At 44.6% G+C, this 25,230-nt stretch overlaps 2 protein-coding genes across 7 annotated transcripts in view; one reads left to right on the forward strand and one right to left on the reverse strand.

Moving 5' to 3' along the window:
* Window positions 1-25,230, forward strand: part of LOC113425366 (uncharacterized) — a 137,293-nt gene that overhangs the window by 75,268 nt on the left and 36,795 nt on the right. The gene's annotated exons all lie outside the window — the stretch shown is intronic.
* Window positions 1,751-24,453, reverse strand: LOC113425375 (major histocompatibility complex class I-related protein 1-like). 6 transcript variants are annotated; one of them, XR_015747149.1, is made up of 8 exons: window positions 24,176-24,453; window positions 22,329-22,598; window positions 18,289-18,564; window positions 15,552-15,836; window positions 13,350-13,468; window positions 12,856-12,945; window positions 2,814-2,846; window positions 1,751-2,308 (listed from the first exon to the last, which is right to left on the reverse strand). XR_015747149.1 is itself a non-coding variant. In XM_087953527.1 (7 exons), exons 1-7 carry the CDS (start codon window positions 24,240-24,242, stop codon window positions 2,274-2,276), a joined length of 1,056 nt encoding a protein of 351 aa, XP_087809653.1. In that variant the 5' UTR covers window positions 24,243-24,453; the 3' UTR covers window positions 1,751-2,273. The 6 variants fall into 6 exon arrangements, 4 of the variants coding, with proteins under 4 accessions (XP_087809653.1, XP_087809654.1, XP_087809655.1 ...); XR_015747148.1 differs by having other exon boundaries at window positions 1,751-2,340; XM_087953527.1 differs by lacking the exon at window positions 13,350-13,468.

Below are 25,230 nucleotides of genomic sequence, written 5' to 3' on the forward strand. Positions count from 1 at the left end.
GAGAGGAACCCAAGAGAAAGAGAATTCCTTCAGAATTCCTTCATCTTTTTCTTAAATACTGATGTGGGAATCAAAAATATAGCTTATTAATCTATTATATTCAATAAGTCCAATGGATGATAGCAGGCCCCTGTAGGAAGTTAGCACCCACCCCTCTCCTGGAAAAAATGAAATTTCCTAGGTAGGAAATATTAAAAAGGCAGAATATTTCCCCTAAAAAGAATAGAAACTCAGAATCAGAAACTCAACTCAGAAGCAGAAACTCAGTTCCCCCCACCACCACCGTTGCTAATGGGCCATTACTCTGGCCTAGGCCAGCCTATTTTACATAACAAAGATCTACTCCAGTTAAAGCTATATATAGGAATTGCCCAAAGCCCCTTTGATTACATCATCATCTAGCAAGGCTCAACCAAGCCTGGGACTCAGGACAGCCTACAGAGTTGCCCCTGCATGGTCCCATGGGAGTCTGACAACCAATCAGAATACAAGCTCAAATTCAAATCCCATCAGAGGGTATAAATGAATTTCACTCTCAGCATATCGGCCCTTCTTTCTTCACCCGAGGCATATGATCCTGTCCACCATTAAACCATCTTTCCAAACACCCTCCATGTATTCCAAGTGTCTTTTCCCCCCACTTGGAACTGAACCCAGAAGGATAATTCTTTCAACACCCCAGATAGAAGAAAGAGAGATGAACCAAAGGTTTCAAAATATACCAGAACTATGTGTAATCCTGCTTGAGCTGTTGCTAACTGTGAAAACGTATTTTTGCAAAGTATGCACTTGGATGGATACGTTTAAAACGGGAAGAATGAAACCGTTGGAAATGAGGAACTGAAAGTAATGTACACAGGTGTTTACGGAGATGACAGCTAGTGAAGTTGTGATGCTTGTACGTGGTTAGAAGAAAAGTATAAAGCAGGGGTCCCCAACCACCGGTCCACGGACCGGTACCGGCCCGTGGAACAAGTCCTACCGGGCGCTGGCTTGCTGGCGCCGCCATCTTTTTGATGAAAAAGTGCTTCCGGTGAGCTTTTCCGGGTAGAAAGCTCACCGGAAGCACATTTTCATCAAAAAGATAAGCGGCATTAGCGCTCAGTGAGCTTTTCCGGTAGAAAGCTCACCGGAAGCACGTTTTCATAAAAAAGATGGCGGCGCCCAGCAAGCCAGCGGCCGGTAGGACTTGTTTCACGGACCGGTACCGGTCCGTGGACCGTGGTTGGGACCCTGCTTTATACTTTTCTTCTAACCACGTACAAGCATCACAACTTCACTAGCTGAAATAACATGACCTTGACTTAGAAGAAGAATGCTATTATGTCTAACCACATACACTCCAAGAAATTCCCCCCTCCCATTTCCCAGGCTCAAGAATGTGGCAATGTGGAAGCGTCTGGTGCTAATATGGCTTCCAAAGCTGACAAGGGTGTTATTTTATGCTGTATGTACCTCAGTATGAAGTTTGACATGACTTAGATAACAATGTTTCTATTTTTACCGCAATATCTTCCACTTTTTAACCTTACGTTGGCCATCGGCAAGCAGCGCATGGTCCATTTTCTGCTATATTGGGACGATCCAGACATAGGCAGTCACATCTTATCTATGGGATTCAAGCCCTCTACTGCGATTTGAGCTCTTGGACCATTGCACTTCAGATATGTGTTAGGAGCTTAACCAGGTTCAGGGTCAAATCAAATCTACGCCCCCTGCCGAGAGGTGAAAAACTCATAGAAGCAAAGAGTAGAATAGAATACTTTATTGTCATCGTACAAATATATACAGTATGCACATTCAACAAAATTCACATAACACCCAGAGACCAGACCTAACACACACACACACACATGACAATCCCCAAACACACCCCACTCATGAAGGTTCCCCACCCCCTAAAACACACAAGCATCCACACAACAGACCAAGTAATACTGTTCAACAGCTCACTGATGGTGGTTCTTAAATTCATTGTTAAGTGCAATTATAGCTCTGGGATTAAAAACTATTCAGAAAATGTGTGGTCCGAGTTTTAATTGTTATTTAATTGTGATTTAATTGTGTTATTTAAATGTGATTTAATTGTTAATCTTTATCACACTGTTTATGTCCTTCGTGCTGGTTCTCACACCGTCAAAGCCAAAATGCAAGGGAAGAAAATTTAATCTGGCATCAGTGAACACTCCCAGTGGATCACCAGAATCAAAGAAGTGGAAGGAAGGAAATGAAGATGCGCAGGTCCCCATCTACCCAGCCAGTCCAACGTTTTCCTAGGTTGCCGTTGTGGCCTTCAGCAGGGAAACCTCTGATCCAGATTCATGCGTCATTCCACTATATCTGAAAGTATAAATGATCCAGAAAAAGATGAGCTAAAAATAGGCAAACTACCAAGAGGAGGAATGAAAAGTTATCTATAATACAGGTGGAAATCCCTTTAAAGTTCCTATACACCCCCCCACCCTTCAGTGCAGGTTCCACTAAAGCAGCTCTGAAGATAATTGTTGATTAACAGATTAACAGAATTGGAAGGGACCTTGTAGGTCATCTAGTCCAACCCCACTACCCAAGCAGGAGACCCTACACCATTTCTGACAAACGGCAGTCCAGTCTCTTTTTGAAAGAGTGATTTTCTTTCATTTTCCAGAGAGGAACCTCCCACAACTTCTGAAGGCAACATTATTTTGCCTTGGTTCATTGTTCTGTCAGAAAATTTCTCCTTATTTCTAGGTTGAATATTCAGGTGCTTTAGAAAATAGCTTGACCCCTTCTATGAATACGCATTCCAATTCAAAGAGGCCGTGTTCACTTACTTGATGCAGCTTGGTAGGCCTTCCGCCATTTTTCTAAACAAAATAAAACAAAACAAAACGTTAGACCCAAATCTTTTTAACCCTTTAAAAACATTTGTGTAAGTTAATATTTTTCCTGAACCTTACAGTACAGTTTCAGAGATTATAGTCTTTTAATTTAGCAGCACCTAGTCTAGCCTGCAAACACACCAGATCAGTGGCCCCCAACCTTTTTTGTGCCGCGGCCCGGTATCAGCATCACAAAATGATCTGCGGCCCGGTACCGGCATCAGCATGCATGACAAGGCAAGGAGAGCCGAGCGACCGGCCAGCCAGCCGTCCCCCACTTCTCCCCGCCACCTTCAACTCCTCCTTTGTACCTTTGTCGATGGGCTTCGCTTCGGGACAGTCGCTCGGCTTGCCTTGCCTTGGGTGCTGAAAGAATCCTCGCGCCTTAGTTTCGTTCGAAGCCGCCCCCTTCGATGAAACTAAGGCACGAGAATTCCTTCAGGACCCAAACACCGCTTTCCAACCGGAAAAGCTCACCCGGAAGCACTTTCTCGTCAAACAAGATGGCGGCGCCCAGCAAACCCGGTAGCCCGGTAGGAAATGTTCCACGGACCGGTACCGGTCCGCGGCCCGGTGGTTGGGGACCCCTGCACCAGATGACACCCAGGATGGCAGCAAACAGGTACAGCCTAATTATAATAACCCTAGTTTAATTTTGAGGGACAAATTAGGATAACGGTTAAGGTTGCGTTGGAAGTTAAAACCCGCCCCTCTCCTAGAAGAATGAAATATTTTAGGCTATACTAAAAAGGCAGAATATTTCCCCTAAAAGAGAAGTAGAAACTCAGAGAGGGAGAAACTAAGCCCCCACCCCCACCTTCGCTAATGGGCCATTAAGGCCTGGGCCAGTCTATTCAACACAACAAAGATCTACCTCCTTCAGGCCCTTTCATTACATAATCACCCAGCAAAGCTCAACCAAGCCTGGGACTCAGGACAGAGTTGCCCCTTCATGGCCCCATGGGAGTCTGACTGTCAGCCTTTAAGATCTACTGCTTTGCATCTTTTCTACTGCCTTGCATCTTTTGGCTGCCATAAGTAAGGGGGGGGGGAAGGAATGGGGATATTGTCTGGGAAGAGAGCTGGAGGTGTTACATTCTTGTGTTGTGTAAATGAGGAGTGGGGGGGGGAGTATAAATTCCTGCTCTTAAGTTTCTATTCCTCCCTTAGCTTTCTTTTCTCTGAGCAGCTGCTAATCTTTATCAAAACATGCCAAGGTCAACGGACAGAGGCCTCATCACCACCTGAAGATGCCCACATGATCATATTCACGACTTTTAATTGGAAGAATCATTTGAACTAGGAGGGGTGGGAACGTTTCCAACACTTTGTATATGTGATCTGCGCGCCTAATTTCTCAGATTCAGAATTCTGCTGATGTTACCCCTTCAGATTCAGTAAAAGTTATCTTTGCTCTAATCTAAAGAGTCTTAAGTTTTCTTTCTTGAATTTTGAATGGAGCACCACCTGACACTGACAACCAATCAGAATTCAAGCTCAAATTCAAATCCCAACAGAGGGCATGAAACCAAGGGACTGTCAGCATTTTTTTCCCTTTTCCCCAAGAGCTCCAAGGCATGTGATCTTGTTCATCAATAAACTTTCTTTCCAAGGAACTTCCACGAATCCACTTGGAACTGAACCCAGAAGGATATTTCTTCCAACAATTTATAAACCAGGTGACCACAAGTTAGGTGGCTGAGTGACATGGGCCAGCCATTCTCTTTCAACCAAAGGAAACAGGCAACGACAAAGCACCAGTGGTGAGCTTCACATTTTTAAACAACTGGCTCTCTGCCCTAATGACTGGCTGGCTGGGTGGGCATGGCTGGGTGGGCGTGGCTGGGTGATCATGTGATGGAGTGGGTGTGGCCAACTTGATGTCACTCACGTCGAGGGGCGCTTAGCATCGCCTGGCCTCTCTTGACCATGGCGATGCTACAACGGTCATAAGTGTTGTTGGGAGAAATGTCCTCTGGGTTCAGTTCCAAGTGGGGAGGAAGACACTGGAAACACGGAGGCTGTTTTGGAAAGATGGTTTATTAGTGGACAGGACCGCCTGGCTTGGAGATCCTGGGTGAAAAGGACAGTCACGTGCTTCAAGACGTTGGGAAAGGAAAAGAAGGGAAAAGGGGCAAGATGCTGAGAGTGCGATCGTTTTATACCAGGGATCCCCAACCTTTTCGACGCCGCGGCCCGGTTCCGACATCAGCTGGGCGCCGCGGCCCAGTACCGGCGTCAACTGGGCGCCGCCATCTTTTATGACGAAAAGGCGCTTCCGGTGACGTCACCGAGCGGTCTTTCGTCATAAAAGATAAGCGGCGCTAGCGCTTCTGGTGAGCTTTTTCGGGTAGAAATGGCTTTCTACCCGGAAAAGCTCACCGAGCTGGCGCCGCCATCTTTTATGATGAAACAGCGCTTCCGGTGAGCTTTCTACCCGAAAAGCTCACCAGAAGCGCTTTTTACCAAAAAGATGGCGGCGCCCAGCAACCAGCGGCCCGGTAAGGGTTGTTCCGCGGCCCGGTACCGGTCCGCGGACCGGCGGTTGGGGACCCCTGTTTTATACCCTCTGTTGGCCCCACCTTAGTGTTTCCTGTTCCTGTGTAATAATTGCATCCCATTGGCTGTCAGACTCGCAGGGGCGGGGGGGTCTTAGCTAACTTTGTAGGATTTGTCTGGACCACACAGCTTCACCTGAGTGCTGGCTGATGCAATCTTTCCAGGCCTGGTGGTTACATGGGTAGAGTACTGCAGAAAAAAAAAATTGCCATCAACCTGCCTTCCATGGAGGACCTGTATCCTGTATCCTGTATCCAAAAGAGGGCCGTGAAAATATCTACAGACCCCTCACATCCTGGACATAAACTGTTTCAACTCCTACCCTCAAAACGACGCTATAGAGCACTGCACACCAGAACAACTAGACACAAGGACAGTTTTTCCGCCCCCGAAAGCCATCACTCTGCCAAACAAATAACTCCCACCACCTGACATCAACACTGTTCAACTATTTACAAAGTCTGCACTACTATTACTGTTAATCTTCTCATCACTCCTTATCTCCCATCCCCTCCCACTTGTGACTGTATGACTGTAACTTTGTCGCTTGTATCCTCACAATTTATATGGACTGTTTCCTAGTAAGATTTGATTGCTTATTGTACCCTGTGACTGTTATTAAGTGTTGTGCCTGATGTTCTTGACTCTTGAGGAATGTATCTTTTCTTTTATGTACACTGAGAACATTTGCACCAAGACAAATTCCTTGTGCGTCCAATCACACTTGGCCAATAAAGAATTCTAATCTATCTGTCTATCTGTCTATCTGTCTGTCTGTCTGTCTATCTATCTATCTATCTATCTATCTATCTAATCTAATCTAATCTAATCTAATCTAATCTATCTTATCTTATCTATCTATCTATCTTATCTCATCTATCTATCTTATCTATCTATCTATCTATCTATCTATCTATCTATCTATCTATCTATCTATCTATCTTATCTAAGCTTATCTAATCTATCTTATCTATCTATCTATCTTATCTTATCTCATCTATATATCTTTCTTATCTAATCTATCTTATCTATCTATCTTATCTCATCTATCTATCTATCTATCTATCTATCTATCTATCTATCTATCTAATCTATCTAATCTAATCTTATCTATCTATCTTATCTATCTATCTATCTATCTATCTATCTATCTATCTATCTATCATCTATTTATCTATCTTATCTATCTTATCTATCTATCTACCTACTTACCTATCTTTGTTATGTAGAATATTCTGGCCCAGGCCTTAATGGCCCACCCATTAACAAAGGTGAGGGTGAGCTTCTACTTCTGAGGTGAATTTCTGCTTCTGAATTTCTAGTTCTTTTTAAGGGAAATATTCTGCCTTTTTAATATTTCCTAGGATATTTCATTTTTCTAGGAGAGGGGTGGGTGATAACTTCGTACAATGTGAAAAACAGTCATAAGTCACTTTTCTCGGGGCCATTGTAACTTTGAACGGTCACTAAATGAATTGTTGTAAATCAAGGATTACCTGTACAAAAGAAATGCAAAAAGCTTCTTTGCTTTGAGGAATTAAAATAGTTAAACTACAGCCCACTCTTTGCTCATAAAGGGATACCCTTTAGCAGAGAGATCATTTAAGGTCTCCAAAAAGTGGGTGGGCATATTTGGGCTACAAAATGCAGAGCTTAAAGAGATAAATTAACATCTTGAGTGAGGGCTAATCCCCATTGTCTTTATTAAGATCTTGCCGCAGGGAATTTTTGCCTATGAATACAGCTATCTACCTCTTTATCTCTTAAGTGTTGACATAGGCTATGGGCTATTAAGGAAGGTGGGGGCTACTTTCTCCCTCTAAGAAAACATGTTTCTCCATTTCTCATCCAGGGAAACATATTCTTCCTTTTCAATCTTTCTCAAAATATTTCATTCCTCCAGGAAGAGGAGTGGGTGCTAACTTTCTATAATTGGTGTCATGTTACTATGCAATATTATAATGAGAGCAAACTATAACAAATTGGAAGGGGGATCCACTTATTATCAGTGAACAACCATGTGCCTTGGCCCCTCTGAAGCATATACCTTGCTATACCTTTTTACCTGGAGGTCTTTGTTATGTAAAGTATTCTGGCCCAGGCCTTAATGGCCCACCCATTAACAAAGGGTGTGTGTGTGTGTGTGAGCTTCTGCTTCTAAGGTGTTTCTGCTCTTGAGTTTCTACTCTTTTTAGGGGAAATATTCTGCCTTTTTAATATTTCCCAGGATATTTTATTTTTTCTAGGAGAGGAGTGGGTGCTAACTTCCTACCCCCTTGTCCTAAGGTAATCATCCAGATATTAAGGGGGGGGGGAAATCACATGCCCTCCGAAAGGCAGGTTTGCATCCTGCCCCTCAGCCTTTCTTCTATGGCTATGCCAACCCTTCTGTAAATAGCTGTTCAAGGCCCCAGGAATACTAGTACCACAAAAAACTCAGGGGGTGGGGGAAGATTAAGTGGAAGCACAGCTACAGACAGGAAGGCTGGCTGCCTGAACCATTAAGGCTGTTCCCAGAGGCAGCTTTTAACCCAGAGGCAGTTTCTGAAAACACTTAAAAGCAGTGTTGGAAGAAATATCCTTCTGGGATCAGTTCCAAGTGGGGGGAAAAGACACTGGAAAACATGGAGGACGTTTGGAGAGATGGTTTAACTGTGGACAGGACCACATGGCTGAGAGCTCTAAAGTGAAATTTTCTAGGTGAGGGGTGGGTGCTAACTTCTTACAGCAGCAGGGGCAACAATCAGGGGTGGGATTCTACCGTATAGAACCCCTTATTAACTTTCTAGGAAGTTCGGAGAACCAGTAGTTAGAAGAAATCTCCTTTTGTTCCCCCCCCCTCCATTATTACATTCTTGGCAGACGGCCTAGACTTTAGGCTGGATGATTTCCTCTTGTGAGGTGAGTGAGGCCAGATGGTATTTTAAAGGGGTGCAAATGGATCTAAGGATTGCTTCTCCTGGGTGTGCTTTTTCTGGAGAGCTTAAATCAGTGGTCTCCAACCTTTTTTGTACCACGGACCGGTACAATCCACGGACCAATCCACGGACCGGTACCGGCATCAGCACGCATGACCAAGGCAAGGCGAGCCGAGCGACCGGCCAGCCAGCCGTCCCCCGCTTCTCCCCACCACCTTCAACTCCTCCTTTGTACCTTCTCGCGGTCGATGGGCTTTTCGGGCTCTTTCTTAATCTCCTCCTGAGTAATGCGAGACTCCACCGCCATCGGGACGGCTCTTCGTTCGAAGCCGCCCCCCCTTTGACGAAACTAAGGCGCGAGGATTCCTTCAGCACCCAAACGCCGCTTTCCAATCAACGACCGACAAGCTCACCCGGAAGCACGTTCTCAAGCTCCGTCAAAACAAGATGGCGGCGCCCAAGCAAAGTAGGCCCTACTTTCATTCTTTGCGGCCCGGTACAAAATGATCCATGGCCTGGTACCGGTCCGGGGCCCGGTGGTTGGGGACCCCTGGCTTAAATGACCTCTCTGCTAAAGGGTTTGACTTTATGAGCAAGAGATAGTTACCATTGCATTTTAACTATTTTAATTCCTTAAGGAGCTCTGGCAACATGCCTGACTTGTAACTCTGGCTTGCAGACATTTTTAATCTAATGATTGGTATTTAGGGCAGCTTTTTGCAAGCAAAGAAGCTTCTTGTATTTTTGCACAGGTAATCCTTGACTTACAACAGTTCATTTAGTTCATTCAAAGTTACAATGGCACTGAAAAAAGTGACTTATGACCGTTTTTTCACACTTACGACCCGTTGCAGCATCCCCACTGTCATGAGAGGCCAGTTGAAGAGAAGCACCCCTTGACGTGAGTGATGTCGAGTTGGCCATGCCCACCCAGTCACACGACCACCAAGCCACACCCACCAACTAAGCCACGCCCACAGAACCGGTTGTTAAAAAATTTGAACCCCACCCCTGGCAACAATTAAGATAAGGAATAAGCTAGAAATACAGGCACACTAGGACAGAGGTCTCCAAACTTGGGAACTTTGAAGACTTGTGGACTTCAACTCCCAGAATTCCTCCAAGACATGTTAGCTCAGGAATTCTGGGAGTCGAAGTCCACAAGTCTTAAAAGTTGCCAAGTTTGGGGACCCCTGCACTAGGATCTTTCATTCCTGCTTGTTCCTTGCAAATTAGCCCTAAAAAAAATGGGAAAAGGTTTCTTCCAATAAGGGTTCTCCGAACTGCTCAGAAAATTAACATTAACAGGAGCTCACCACTGCAAAACACTTAAGAAAAACCCTGCTAAAAAAAACCGCACAGGGATTATCCAGGAAATTACCAGGAGTCCATGCTGATTTGACGGCACCCCCCACATCCTCCAAAGTTTAATTTAACTTTAGGTTAATAATGATGAAATGGCTGCAGATTTTTAGGTATCCCATACCTGATGTACCGTATTATAATAAGCCATTGTATCTGATAATCAGTAAAAATCCACAGACAGTAAACCAGTGTCGAAACTTAGCACCTCCCTCCCAGAAGGATGAAATATTTCGGATAATGTTAAAAAGGCAGAATATTGTATTTCCCCAAAGGGAGAAATGGAGAAACATGTTTTTTTAGAGGCAGAAATCAACACCCACTTTCCTTAATAGCCCTCAGCAAGATGTCAGCATTTAAGAGAGAAATAGCTTATTGAGAATTATATAGCTCTTATTCATAAGCAAATAGCCATCATCCAAGGTCCAAAACAGGAAAAAGCCATTAAGCCACAATAGGAATTTCCCAACACCCTATTACAGCTTAAAAACCCAACCCTCTCCTAGAAAAATGAAATATTTTAGGATATATTAAAAAGGCAGAATATTTTCCCTAAAAGTGAACTAGAAACTCAAGAGAGGCAGAAACTCAACCTCCCCCCCACCTTTGCTAATGGGCCATTAAGGCCTGAGTCAGTCTATTCTACATAACGAAGATCTACCTCCTTCAGGCAGAGACATTTAATTGCCCTTCATTGCATCACCCAGCAAGTTTCAACCAAACTTAGGACAAAGATACCCTACAAAGCTACCCCCGCCTCAGGGGTCTGACAACCAATCAGGATACATTTCTTGCCACAGGAACAGGAAGCAAGTTCAAAGCCCAACAGAGGGTATATCTATATATCTCTCTCCACTTCATGTTATCAACTACCCAGACTCACACCTGCTTGGTGGTTCTGCTTCACCATTAACCATCTTTCCAATCAGCCTCCATGTTTCCAGTGTTTTTCTTCCCATTTGGAACTGAACCCAGATGGACATGTCTTCCAACAACCCTTTCAGAACACAAGCCCCTTCATTGCATCACCCTCAGTTGCAACACCCCCAGCAAACTTCAACCAAACCTGGGAGCTCAGACAACCTATAGAGCCAGCTGTGACCCATACATAACCCCTACTTGGCTCCATGGGAGTCGGACAACAGCCAATAGAACAAATGTTCTTGCACAGGGAACAGGAAGCTCAAGTGCAAAGCCCAAGAGAAGGTATAAAAACCTCTCCCTCTCAATTCCATATGGTCAGCTGCACCAGAACCCATGTGGTTCTGCTTCATCAATAAATGGACCCTCTTTCCAATCAGCCTCCAGCCCCCATTTTGTCTCCAGTGCCTTTCTCCCGGCTTGGAACTGGACTAGATGGATATTTCTTGCCACAGTATTATAAGTCATTGTATCTGACAATCAGTAAAAATCCACAGACAGTAAACCAGTAACTAATTGCTTAGTTAAGCACTCAGCAGACCAAGAACCATCAACCCAACTCTCAGCAGAATCAGAAGCTTAGAAGGCCCAGAGGTTGAGACCATGCCTTCACATGGAGAGGTCAGGAGGCCCATAGGATACAAGACAATCACTAAGGATTACAGCTTGCAGGATAGGGGCTGTCAGCAAGTCCACAACTGGAGCAGCTCTTCAATTTTGCACTGGGTGGACCGTGTCTGGATAGGAGAGATAGTTCTGGAGGCACCTGGATGCCGTTTGGATCCAGAAGAAGCTTTGACAACTGCCCTGTTCTTCTAAATCGCGGTTATCAAACTCATGTCGTCACGTGGCCATCGCGGGACATTTTTGCAACCTTTTCCCCTTCAGGGAGCTGGGGTGGGCGTGGCCCACACGTGATGCATCGGTCCTGTGGACCACCAGTTTGACACCCCTTTTCTCAGGGGTGGGATTCTACCAGTTCAGATGAACCGGATGTTAAAATTACAGCTGGTTCACAGAACCGGTATTTCAACCAACCGGTTGGCCCCTCCCCTCCCCTCCCAGGAGTCTCCACGTGGTCCATTTTCGATGAAGATAAGTGCAGGGTCCACGCCGAGGCTCTGGGAGGGGGGGAAAATGGGACTTCTGGAAGTCTGGAAACGGGACTATTACCGGCTTCCGGTGGGCCTCCAGAGGCCGGGTGGAGGCTGTTTTCATCCTCCCAGAGGAGGCCTCTGGACCCTTGGGAGGGCAAAAACGGCCTCCTCCAGGCTCTGGAGGCCCACCCAGCAACCAGGCAGCGAACCAGTGGCTGGGATTTTTGAATTCCACCCCTACCTCTTCTAGATTGAAAAACAAACTGGTAGCAGAAGAGCTGCCACCACTGAGCAATGTAGGACAGGTGTCCCCAATCCCCAGGCCATGGGCAGGTACTGGGCCGCGGTCTGTTCAGAATCACGCCATGCAAACAGCAGGTGAATGTATGCACCCGATGCTTGCATGGAACAATTTCCTCTCCCTGCCCTCCTGCCCCCCCCATCCCCCCCCCCGGGCCAGTCCACAAAGCCAGAAAGATTGGAGACCATTGGAAACTCTGAAACAGATAGAACGGGGTTACCGCTTGCTTGGCCCTTTCTATTTAGAGACTTCCAGGACTAATCCACGGACAGATTCCATTCTTGTGATTGGTAGGGTGTCAACTCATAAAATATTTCTGTGGTCTTTTTAGAGTTGCCAACAGAAAGGGAGGAGGGGGGGGGGAAAGGGGTTTGAAAGAGCAGTGCGGCAGCTTGGAAATCAAAAGTGCATTCCATAAATAGTTCTTCAAAGATAGGTGACTGAAGTTTCTGCCGCGCAAATATCTAACCGGATAACGTGATTGATTACTCTTGGCTATGGATGTGTCCCATTGGAGAATATGAATTATGGTACAATGAATCATGTGTCTCAGAGTCAGCTACACCCAGGCAGTGCCGGACATGTTTAACTCCCAATAAATCCTTTTGAAGTTTTGGAAGTTTGGCTTGAGACTCATGATTTAATTGGGGTAACAGCCGGAACCCTAACATGGGTATTGCTCTGCTCATCGATCCATGTTTAGAAAGTGTTGGGTTGAATGTTATGAGTTTTGGGCATTGCCAATTACAAGAGGTGTTTTTCTCAGAGAGTAGGAAAAAGGCGGAAACTGCCACCGAAACGCTTCTACCAACAGGAAGAAATCTCAGTTTACTTACTGGTGTAGAACAGGATCCCAATTACCAGCAAGACAGCAGAAGCCAGAGCACCTAGGACACTGCCCACGAGGATCCCTGTTGCAGATGAAACTAAGAAAAGAACAAAAAGTTGGCCTCAGATAGAAAGTCCCTACAGAGAGTGGTAAGGACAGTCGAGAAGATTATAGGAAGTTCTCTTCTCGTTATTCAGCATACTGCTTATAAGTGCTATATGCTTACAGCTTGAAGCATTGTTAGAGACCCCCATACCTCCACTTTATGGTCTGTTTCTTTTTTCTTTTATAAAAAGTTTTTTTTATAAAACAAAATAAAAACCAAAAATATTTTATAAAATATTTTAGAAAAAACAAACAAAAATAAAACCATCTTTCAGTTATACAATGTGTCGACTGGGTACATACATCTTGTGCACATATTAATATTTATATACATTTCTCACTAAATTCATATTATAGCCTATTCAGCATTATATATCATTATATGTTCTGTCTCACCTGTAGCCACAAGGTGAGAGTCCAAATGTCCCAAAGGAATAAACAGGAACAAACAAAATCAGGAACAACAGAGTTAACTTTTCTCTGTAGTCGTCGTTGGCAGCTTTCCCAGAAGCTGTCTTCAAACCCAGATAAGGAGCCACACGATAATTCAGAGCCGAAAGGCAAACAGAAGACTTCTCCCAGACTACGTAATTAACTAATTAACGTAGTTTGACCTGAACAAGGATCATTAGCTAACACGCCTCCTTATATTCCTTGAAGGGGCGTGTCAGTCTCTCTAATTAGTCTCTGACTTGACGTTTCCTTTCAAATTGTGCTTGACGTCTCAGCCTACGTTTAGTCCTTGCATCAACCCAACATTCGTCATTTTGATCATCACTCAAAGACTCTGGCACGTTCTGTGGATCAGCTGCTGACACCTGAGGCATAAGGTTCTGGAGAGGAAGGTGATTCCGACACTTCCTCATCCTCCTGGCTCACATCTGCATCTCCCACTAAAGCAGGTTCAAATTCCAATGCCAAACCTTCCTCATCACTCGAACCTGTGTCTTCTGACACATCAGACTCAAAGCGCACAGCAGGCTCAAACCTCCCAGTCACAACACTTATATATCACTATAACAATATCATTTAATTTCTTACTTTATTTTCCAACCATTTATAAATCCCAAATCATATAATACTCCCATTTTTTCTTGTTCTCTAACTGCCAATGTTAATCTACTCATTTCTGCACATTCCCATATTTTCTTAATCACCACTGGAATCTTCATTTTTCCAATTTTGAGCAAATACAATCCTAGCTGCTGTTAATATATGTATATATTTTTTCTTTACTATAATTCTCAGGTAGGATCCCCAGTAAAAATATTTATTTTATTTTATTTTATTTATTTATTTATTTGATTTGCCAATTGTTTACAAGATAATAAGTATAAATGTATACATAGTTGTGAATACATGAAATGGGTACATATAAGAAAAATAAAAGAATAGGAGAAACAATAGGACAGGGACGGTAGGCACGTTGGTGCGCTTATGCACGCCCCCTACAGACCTCTTAGGAAAGGGGTGAGGTCAATAGTAGACAGTCTAAGGTTAAAGTTTTTAGGGTTTGGGGAAGAAACTACAGAGTCGGGTAGAGTATTCCAGACATTGACCACTCTATTGCTGAAGTCGTATTTCCTGCAATCAAGTTTGGTGCGGTTTACTTTGAGTTTGTATCTATTGTGTGCTCTTGTGTTGTTATGGCTGAAGCTGAAGTATTCACTGACAGGTAGGACATTGCAATGTATGATTTTATATACCATGCTTAAGTCAGACCGAAGACGGCGTAATTCAATATCTCAGGCTTTAAGTCTGTATGTTATTTTATCATCTTTTCCAACCTTTATGGTCTCTTTCTGTTGCTCCCCTCTGGAAGGAGGTTTCAAAGTATTTCTAGCAGGACTACCCAGTTCTGTAACAGCTTTGTTCCCTATGCCTTCAGTCTGATAGACTTGCAAGATTCATTTTTCCCGCCATGTACATGCATACATCCGAAATAGACTGTGTTTTTTCTCTGTGTCATATAATATATGTGGACATATGCATACTTTTGATCATCTTAGTTGTTATAGTTCAGTGATGGCGAACTTTTTTGTTGTGGTGTGCGGAAAGCACGCGCGCACCCAGCACCCACAATACAATGTGCCCGCCCCCCCGCGCATGCATGCGCAACAACCCCGCCCCGCCCCCTTACCTGCATTACTCATGCATGTGCCTCCCAGCTGATTTTCGGCCCTTTTGAGGCTGTTTTCGCCCTCCCGGAGGCTCGAGGGAAGCCTCTGCAGGCTGAGAACAGGCCTGTTTCGGCACTTCCGGTATTTCCGGAAGGCCCGTTTTTCGGCCTCCTGAGGCTGCAGAGGCTTCTCTTGAGCCTCCGGAAGGGCAAAAATGGCCTCCCCCAGGCTCCAGAGGCCCTCTGGAGGCTGAAAACGGGCACTTCCCTCAAAAATCAGCTGGGAGGCACGTGCATGCGCAGTGCAGGTAAGTTTAGCTGGGGCACGCGTGCCATAGGTTTGCCATCACAGTTCTAGTTTCTAGACTGAACCTACACATTAGCTGTACGGGAAGTGCCAAGAACAGCACCCCGTAAATAAATCTTAACAGGCACTCCCTGGCGTCCACGCGCCCCGTCCTTCTATTGCAATCACTTACCTGGCTTCTCCCAGGAGAAATCCTGGGGGTTCATAAGACCATCATGCTCTACGTGACATTTGTAGTGCTCTCTCTCCTTGGGGTCGATCTCAATGCTGAGCCAGGTGTGGTAGGTCCTGTCTGAATTGGGAGTGATCCCACCCCGGAAGGTCTCCTGCTCCAAGACTTCCCCACTTTTCCTCCAAGTGACGTCCACCTCTTTGGGGTAGAAACCGTAAAGACGGCAGATCAGGATTTCCAGTCCGTCGTAGCTCTCCTTCCGGGTGACTGTGACCACAGGAGGTTCTGCAAAAATTAAAACATTCTTAATAATCAGCTTTTAAGGGATGCGGTGGCTCAGTGGCTAAGACGCTGAGCTTGTCGATCAGAAAAGTCGGCAGTTCGGTGGTTCGAATCCCTAGCACTGCGTAACGGAGTGAGCTCCCGTTACTTGTCCCAGCTTCTGCCAACCTAGCAGTTCGAAAGCATGTAAAAATACAGTAGAAAAATAGGGACCACTTTGGTAGGAAGGTAACTGCGTTCAGTGCGCCTTCGGTGTTTAGTCATGACCACATGACCACGAAGACATCTTCGGACAGCGCTGGCTCTTCAGCTTTGTAACGAAGATGAGCACTGCCCCCTAGAGCCAGAAACGACTAGCACATATGTGCGAGGGGAACCTTTAATAATCGGCTAAATCAGGGGTCCCCAACCACCGGGCCCCAGACCGGTACCGGGCTATGGAACATTTTCTACCGGGCCGCCGGTTTGCTGGGCATCTTGTTTCAATGAGAAAGTGCTTCCGGGTGAGCTTTTCCAGTTGGAAAGTGGTGTTTGGGTCCTGAAGGAATCCTCGTGCCTTAGTTTCATCGAGGCGGGGGCGGCTTTGAACGAAACTAAGGCGCGAGGATTCTTTCAGCACCCAAGGCAAGGCGAGCCGAGCGACCGTCCCGAAGCCGTCCCGAGCCCATTGACAAAGGTACAAAGGAGGAGTTGAAGGTGGCGGAGAGAAGCAGGGGACGGCTGGCTGGCCGGTCGCTCGGCTCGCCTTGTCTTGTCATGCGTGCTGATGCCGGTACCGGGCCACGGATCATTTTGTGATGCCGGTACCGGGCCGTGGCACAAAAAAGGTTGGGGGCCACTGGGCTAAATGACGGCTTGAGACTCAGTAGACAGAATCTGGAGATACAACAGGACCCTAGATCCCATCTAGCCCAAGCACAGTCAACAATGAAGGATGATGAGCAACGCAATCAAATACCGTTGCGTGCTCCTTTTGAATATCAGAAGCAGGATTGGGCCAGTCCTCTCTTCTGCTATGCCCTGGGCAGGAAGCAGAGGTGGTATTTAGCAGGTTCTGACCAGTTCTGGTGAACTAGTAGCGGAAATTTTGAGTAGTTCGGAGAACCGGCAAATACCACCTCTGACGGGCCCCGCCCCCATCTATTCTCTGCCTCTCGAGTCCCAGCTGATCGGCTGGGTCTTCTTTTGTTGCCCTGCACAGGAAGACGGAGCTGGAAAGCAGGTTAGTGGGGTGGGGCAGGAATGGGATTTTGCAGTATCCTTCCCCTGCCACACCCACCAAGCCACGCCCACAGAACCGACAGTAAAAAAATTTTTTTCGATCCCATCACTGGCAGGAAGCCCAAAGTTCTAGTGTTTAAACCATACCATCATGGTACTTAAGCCCTTACTTTCTTCCACAAGTTGTCCCAAAAGCGAATAATCCCCTTCTAGACCCTGTGCATTTGATTCCATTTTTGTAAGTCTTCACTCCCTTCCTGTAAGGGAGGTCAGTGTCTCACCTGCCCATCATACTGGGGCAAACAGGATTATTTCTATGTGAAAGGAATTTACAGAAGAGAATTCTCTGCAGAGGATTTGGATTGTACATTCATACCATCTTCTGCACAAATTCTGGACCAGTATAGGAATCCATGAAACGGGATTGAGAAGAATTGCTTTTAAGTGAATTCATAGAATCCTTGTAGTGAAAGAAGACAGAGGTCATCCAGTCCATCCCACTATCTAGCAAAAGCTACTGTCATTATAGAATAGAATAGAATAGAATAGAATAGAATAGAATAGAATAGAATAGAATAGGAATAGAATAGAGTAGAGTAGAGTAGAGTAGAGTAGAGTAGAGTAGAGTAGAATAGAATAGAATAGAATAGAATAGAATAACAGAATTGGAAGGGACCTTGGAGGTCTTCTAGTCCAACCCCTGTTCAGACAGGAAACCCTACACCACTTCAGACAAATAGTTATCCAATCTCTTCTTTAAAACTTCTAATGTTGGACATCCACAACTTCTGGAGGCAAATTGTTCCAGTGATTAATTGTTCTAACTGTCCAGAAATTTCTCCTTAGTTCTAGGTTGCTTCTCTCCTTGATTAGTTTCCGCCCATGGCTTCTTGTCTTGCCTTCAGGTGCTTTGGAGAATAGCTTGACTCCCTCTTCTTTGGGGCAGCCTCTGAGGTATCAAAACACTGCTATCATGTCTCTCTTACTCCTTCTTTTCATCAAACTAGACATATCCAGCAACCATCCTTTATATGTTTTAGCCTCCAGTTCCCTAATCCTCTTTGTTGCTCTTCTCTGCACTCTTTCTAGAGTCTCAGCATCTTTTTTACATCGTGGCGACCAAAACTGGATCCAGAATTCCAAGTGTGGCCTTTACCAAGGCATTATAAAGTGGTATTAGTACTCCAGGGGATCTGTTACATAAGATAAACCAACACAACCCACAACCCATCACCTTTTCTGAGAAGGGACTCCTTGCCGTAATTCAGGTATTTCTGCAGCCACTCAATGCAGTCTCCTTCCAGGAAATTCTTCCGGCCTTGAGTCCAGACCAGATCGGCCTCCCACCTCTGCTTGGTGACCTGGGCCCGCCAGTCAGCTGCTGTCCAGGTGAGAGTCTCTTTATCCAGGCTGAGGAAATCCTTCCCATCATAGCCAAACTGAGAATTGCCTTCTTTACGTCCGTCTTGTCGTAACTCACAACCGTGCATCCATTGCCAGGTGTGAAACCCTGCAAAACACACCTCGGTGAAGTTTGCATTGGTTGCTCAGTATCACAGATATAATGAAAGGCTTGGGATATACCATAGAGCTCATCTACAGGTAATCCTCAATTTATAATCCCAACTGAGCCCAACATTTTTGTTGCTAGACAAAACAGTGGTTATGTGATGACCCAGGGCGTGGCAGAAAGGCAACACAGTCAAATAAGCAATAAGAGTCCCTTTATCATCTCCAACTTTGCCCCCAATGTCTAGGTTACCTTCGGCTAGAGAAAAACTCTCCCAGGAACAGTCTTTAATTGTAGAAAAGTCAGTCCAAAACAAGGTACACACAAACTGTAACTTAAAATCCAAACAAACCAAACTAAACTATCCACTGTCATAGCCAAACCTCTAAGCATAATCTTTGAAAAATCTTTCAGAACCAGCTCCTTGCCTAACCTATGGTCACAAGCCACAGTCATCCCCATCTTCAAAAAGGGAGACCCAAGCCTAGTTGAAAATTACAGGCCAATCTCCTTATGCTGCGTCACCTGTAAAGTCATGGAATCAATTATTAACCAATCCATCATCCTCCACTTAGAGACAAATAACCTACTCTCCAATAAACAATTTGGTTTCAGAAAAAAACTATCCTGTAATCTGCAACTCTTACACTGCAAAAACATATGGACGACACAACTCGACCAGGGCAAAGCAATAGACGCAATCTACATAGACTTCTGTAAAGCCTTTGATTCAGTGGTACACGACAAACTACTCCTAAAAATAAAATCCTATGGTATCTCTGGACAACTGAATAACTGGATAGAAGCATTCCTGTCAAACAGACAACAAATGGTCAAAATCGGGAGCGTCCTATCAAATCCAGTACCTGTCAATAGTGGTGTTCCCCAAGGCAGTGTTCTAGGACCAACTCTCTTCATACTCTACATAAACGACCTCTGTGATCATATTAAGAGCAATTAGTTCTCTTCGCTGATGATGTAAATACCACAGACAATACTGCTACCCTACAAAAAGATCTTGACTATGTATCAGAATGGTCAAACAAATGGCAACTTCAAATCTCAACAAATAAATGCTCTGTCTTACATATTGGCAAAAAAATCAGAAAATAAAATACAAGCTGAATAGTCAAGATCTTGTTGATGACCCATGCTCTGTAAAGGACCTTGGAATACTCACCTCTAATGATCTAAGTGCTAGAGCCCACTGCAACTACATAGCCAAAAAGGCATTAAGAGTTGTTAACCTAATCCTACGTAGCTTTTTCTCTGGTAATATCACACTACTAACCAGAGCATACAAAACATTTGCTAGACCAATACTCGAATACAGTTCATCAGTCTGGAACCCACATTATGTATCTGATATTAGCACAATTGAGAAAGTCCAGAAATATTTCACAAGAAGAGTTCTCCACTCCTCTACTCGTTGTAGAATACCTTATGCCACCAGACTTGAAATTCTAGAACTAGAAAACCTTGAATTACGCGCCGTCTTCGGTCTGACTTAAGCATGGTATATAAAATCATACATTGCAATGTCCTACCTGTCAATGAATACTTCAGCTTCAACCATAACAACACAAGAGCACACAATAGATACAAACTCAAAGTAAACCGCACCAAACTTGATTGCAGGAAATACGACTTCAGCAATAGAGTGGTCAATGTCTGGAATACTCTACCCGACTCTGTAGTTTCTTCCCCAAACCCCAAAAACTTTAACCTTAGACTGTCTACTATTGACCTCACCCCTTTCCTAAGAGGCCTGTAGGGGGCGTGCATAAGTGCACCAACGTGCCTACCGTCCCTGTCCTATTGTTTCTCTTATTCTTTTATTTTTCTTATATGTACCCATTTCATGTATTCACAACTATGTATACATTTATACTTATTATCTTGTAAACAATTGGCAAATCAAATAAATAAATAAATAAATAAATAAATTAGTTTGCCAGGGCAGGAGAAGGAATTTCAGACTTGAAAAAGCACGTCAAAACTCACATAGTTGGAAAGACGCCAGGAAAACAGATAAGCCACGACGATACAAAATAAACTCACATTTGCTCCCAACAACTTGCTGCACGCAACTTCCCTTTTTTATACACTGTGTTCCCAGCTGCAGCTAATGAAGGGAATCAGCGCCCTCTCCTCCCCCATAAAACATGCAACCCACCTTGCTCTCTTCTCCGTTCTTCCCTGCATGCCCTCTAGAATGAAGAGGGGGTGGGTCTGGGTCTTCCTCTGAATTCCCTCTCCCTTACTCTACCTCTCCCCTGCTCTGCCCAGCCGGACTCTGCCCTTCCCCAGTTTCTTCCACAGCCAACAGAGCCACACACCCACTCCCTGTCAGCTGTTCGGCTTCCTCCTCCGAGTCAGATTACAACAGGGGCATGACAGGTTAAGTGAATTTTGCTTGCTCCATTTTGAGATCTTTCTTGCTTGGGTTGTTAAGTGAATCACTGCAGTTTCTAAATTGGTAACATGGTTGTAAAATGAATCTGGTTTCCCCATTGACTGCTTGTCAGAAGGTCACAAAAGGGGATCACATGACCCCAGGGCACTGCAACCATTATAAATATGAGTCAGTTGCCAAGCGTCCGAATTTTGATTGTGTGACTGTCGGGAAAAGAGATCATCGTAAATGTGAAAATTTGCCATGTCACTTTTTTCAGTGATGTCGTAACTTTGAATGGTCACTAAATGAACTCTTGTATTCAAACCCCAACTAGACCAGCCCTTCACGGTAGGTGGTCAATTAAAACAACTGCAAGGATTGCAGGAATTATTCTAGTAGAATAATCTAATATTAATTATTCTATTAATTATTCTAATAGAGCCTTGTCCAAGTGTCATTGTTACACTTTATACTAAACAAAATCAAGAGAGATTATTTTTCTTTCTCACGTGTATTTCAATCTACAGACCACAAAATCTCTTGCCCAAGTTTGAACATCTCACTACTTCCTGCCGCAAGATCAGCTCAAAAATTCTTTGACACCAGCCCTACACGAGAATTCTTTGACACCAGCCCTACACTATGTAGTGGAAGAGCTGTAGTATATTCAAATACAGACTTCTAATACTACATTCCTATTGGTTAGTTAATACAACGTAACGATTGGTTAAGAACAACAAGTTTCCGATTGGCCGTATAAGCGGCGGGAAGTTTAAACAGATGCCATTGGTTGTGAGCCGCGAGCAGCCGCTATAAAAAGGGCTGCCGCGGCTCGACTTTAGTTGAAGTTACTGGTTGCTAATAAAGAGCTGATTTCAACTCCGGTATCCGAGTCTGCTTTGTCTTGGCGATAGAACAAGAGCTATAAGGGATCTCAGTGATTATCTAAGCCTGTGATGGTGAACCTACGGCACGCATGCTGGAAGTGACACTCAGAGCCATCTTTCTGGGCACGCCAGCCGTCCCCTGTTGCTCTTCTGGATTCCAGCACGCACATGCCAGCCAGCTGGTCTTTGTGTGAGCAGGAGCACCAGAAACCAGAAGAGCAGTCCCCAATGTGCATGCATGCACCAGGAAGCTGAACTTCCCATTTCCGGCATGCGCATGTGCATCGGTCACCTGGTCTTTGCGCGTGCATGCGTGCCAGAAACCAGAAGACCAAGTGTGCACACTGGAAACAGGAACTGCTATTCTGGTTTCTGGTGCTTCCCCGTGCACGCGGACTTCCGTTTCAGCACTCGGTGCCGAAAAGGTTTGCCAACCGCAAGACAGCCTGTAGCCAAGCTCCCGTCTCCCTGGCACTTACCCGGGGTGTGGTTGAAGCGGTTCCAGAGGCTCAGTTGGAAGTAGAGTTCCCAGCTGTGGGAAAGCTGACTTTGCCAGTCCCAATACTGGGCATCGTCTTCCTCCACCTTCCGAATCCAGGGACCCCGTGGCAAGTCCCTCCGGGAATCACTGTCGTAGTGGACAAACTGCTGATCATCCAAGTAGCCCACAATGACAAACCGGGGCAGGCCGTGGCCCAGTTCTGACACACCGGTGAAGAAATAGCGCAAGACGTGGGAAGAAGTGGCAGCTACCGGGAGAAAAGAAGCAGGCATTTGGTGAGCTGTACAGTAAAAAAACCTGGAACACACTTCCTCACTAGTCCAATATATGAAAGCCACAATTGTCGGCCATTCACAAAAAACCAAGCTGCACTAAAAAAAAAAAACAATACAAAAAACACAATGTTGCCAACCAATCAAGAACACAGCAACTGGAAGACCAATAAACACACACCTAGACTCCCAGCCAATCAGGATGAAGAAAAAACCATTCAAATAAGGCAGGAAGCCAGCACCAAATTCAAACAGAAACGGCTGCTAAAGCCTGACACACGATTAGGAAAAAACCCAACACACAAGCCTGAGGATGACAGATGAGATTCTGCTATAACTTTAAAAGCACAACGATTAAGACGTGGGGAAAATACCCGAAGAAACCTAAATAACATACATATGAATACCTGCAAAAGATAAGAAAACATACATACATACATTATATATTATATATTTCATATATTATATATTTTATATTTCATATATTTCATATATTATATATATATATATGATATGATATGATATGATATGATATGATATATGATATGATATATGATATTATATTAATTATATTATATTATATTATATTATATTATATTATTATTATATTATATTATATTATATTATATTATATTATATTATATTATATTATATTATATTATATTATATTATATTATATTATATTATATTATATTATATTATATTATATTATATTATATTATATTATATTATATTATATTATATTATATTATATTATATTAATATAAATATACAAAGAAGAGACTGGACTTCCATTTGAAAGAAATGGTGTGGGGCAAGGGTCTTCAAACTTGACAGCTTTAAGACTTGTGGACTTCAACTCCCAGAATTCCTAGAGGAGGAACTCTGGGAGTTGAAGTCCACAACTCTAAAGCTGTCAAGTTGAAGATCCCCCTGGTGTAGGGTCTCCTGCTGGGGAGTTGGACTAGACTAGATTACTTACAAGGTCCTTTTCCAACTCTGTTAAAAACCTTTGGAGGTCTCTTCCAGCTAGCCTTAGGATTCTATCTTCTATGTGTGTACTAACAGAGAGGGCATCCCGTGAGAGGAGAGCCCCGCCCGCAGCGCTGGGAAATTCCAGCTGCAACGCAAAGCGAAAGCTGCCCATAGCGAGTGGGAAGAAATAATACTTGTTAGGACTCAGGGGTCCCCAAACTTGCCAACTTTAAGACTTGTGGACTTCAACAGCTATGCGGGCTAGAGAATTCTGGCAGTTGAAGTCCACAAGTCTTAAAGTTGGCAAGTTTGGAGACCTCTGTATGAGGTAGCAGTAGTAGTGGTGGTACCTCCCCACCCAGCACAAAGAAGCTCCTCTCCCCTCCGCCCCGCGTCCTGTCCCTTCCCGCTTTAGTCAGCCTCCTTTCCTGCTTCTCTCCTGCAGGTTGAGTTCAAATCAATGCCCGTCGTGTCCGGCTCCTGCGGTATTCCCAGTGTCGGGAAAGCGGAGGCTCTCTTCCATCCGTTGGCTGGTCCTCCCATGGGAAGGGGGAGTAATTTTTCACTGGTCACTCACCCCCGATGCCCGCACCCAGTAGCAGGACGGCCGCTTCCAGCAACACGAAGAAGGATCGGAAGATCATGCGGAGTCTTTGCTTTTCAGCTCCCCGGGCGAGCCCTACTATCAGCCGACGCGGAAGAGCGAGCAGCTACCAGGAACTGTCATCAGCAGCTGGCCAGGCGCCTCCTGCCTCCGCGGGGAAGTCTCCGCCCCGGGGGTGGGAGGGCGAGTGAAAGTCTGAGGTTCGGAGCAGGGCCCATTGGTCTTAAGAGAACAGCCCCCTCCCATTTTCTAAGTCAGGGGTCCCCAAACTTGGCAACTTTAAGACTTGTGGACTTCAACTCCCAGAATTCCTCCTCCAGTCATACTATGGCAAACAGGATTATTTAGTGAAAGAAATGAGTGAAAGGAATTTACAGAAGAGAACTCTCTGCAGAGGATTTGGGCTTACATTCACACCATCATTTGCACAAATTCTGGACCAGTACAGGAATCCATGAAACAGGATTGAGAAGTTTTGCTTGTCAGTGAACTCCTAAGAAACCTTGAATTGTAAAAAGACACAGAGATCATCCAGTCCACCCCACTATATAGAAACAGCTACTGTCATTATTGAATAGAATAGAACTACCCGTGCTGCGCTACGAAACTATGTGGTCGGGCTTAGTTTTTGGGGAGGAAAATAACGGGAAAAAATTCTGCCTCTGCCTACCAGCATCCATATTCATCTGGCTAGCATCCTGTCAGTGTGTGAGAGAGTTCACAGCTGTTTGGAAACTGAAACAGTATGTGCTGTGTGAGCAAGGAGACAGCAAGGAGCCTAGGCGTGGCTTAACTCAACTGTTCTCTACTAAAGCTGCTGGGTGCTGTGAAACTAAAACTGAAACTCTTCTCCTCTGCTTGTGTTTTGCACTTGGAACAGATTTCTTTTCAAGTGGGGAGGGGGAGTAGAATTCCTTAGCATCAGAGCGTGTTAATAATAATAATATAGGAAATACTAATGCTCTGATGGTCATTTCGAAAAATTCTTTCTTAGTGAGCACCTAGAAGCCAAGAGGAACATATGTGCC

Source organism: Notechis scutatus, chromosome 2, assembly GCF_049901735.1.
Source record: "Notechis scutatus isolate UNSWTSFEM ecotype Mainland chromosome 2, rNotScu1.2, whole genome shotgun sequence".
Lineage (NCBI taxonomy): Eukaryota > Metazoa > Chordata > Lepidosauria > Squamata > Elapidae > Notechis > Notechis scutatus.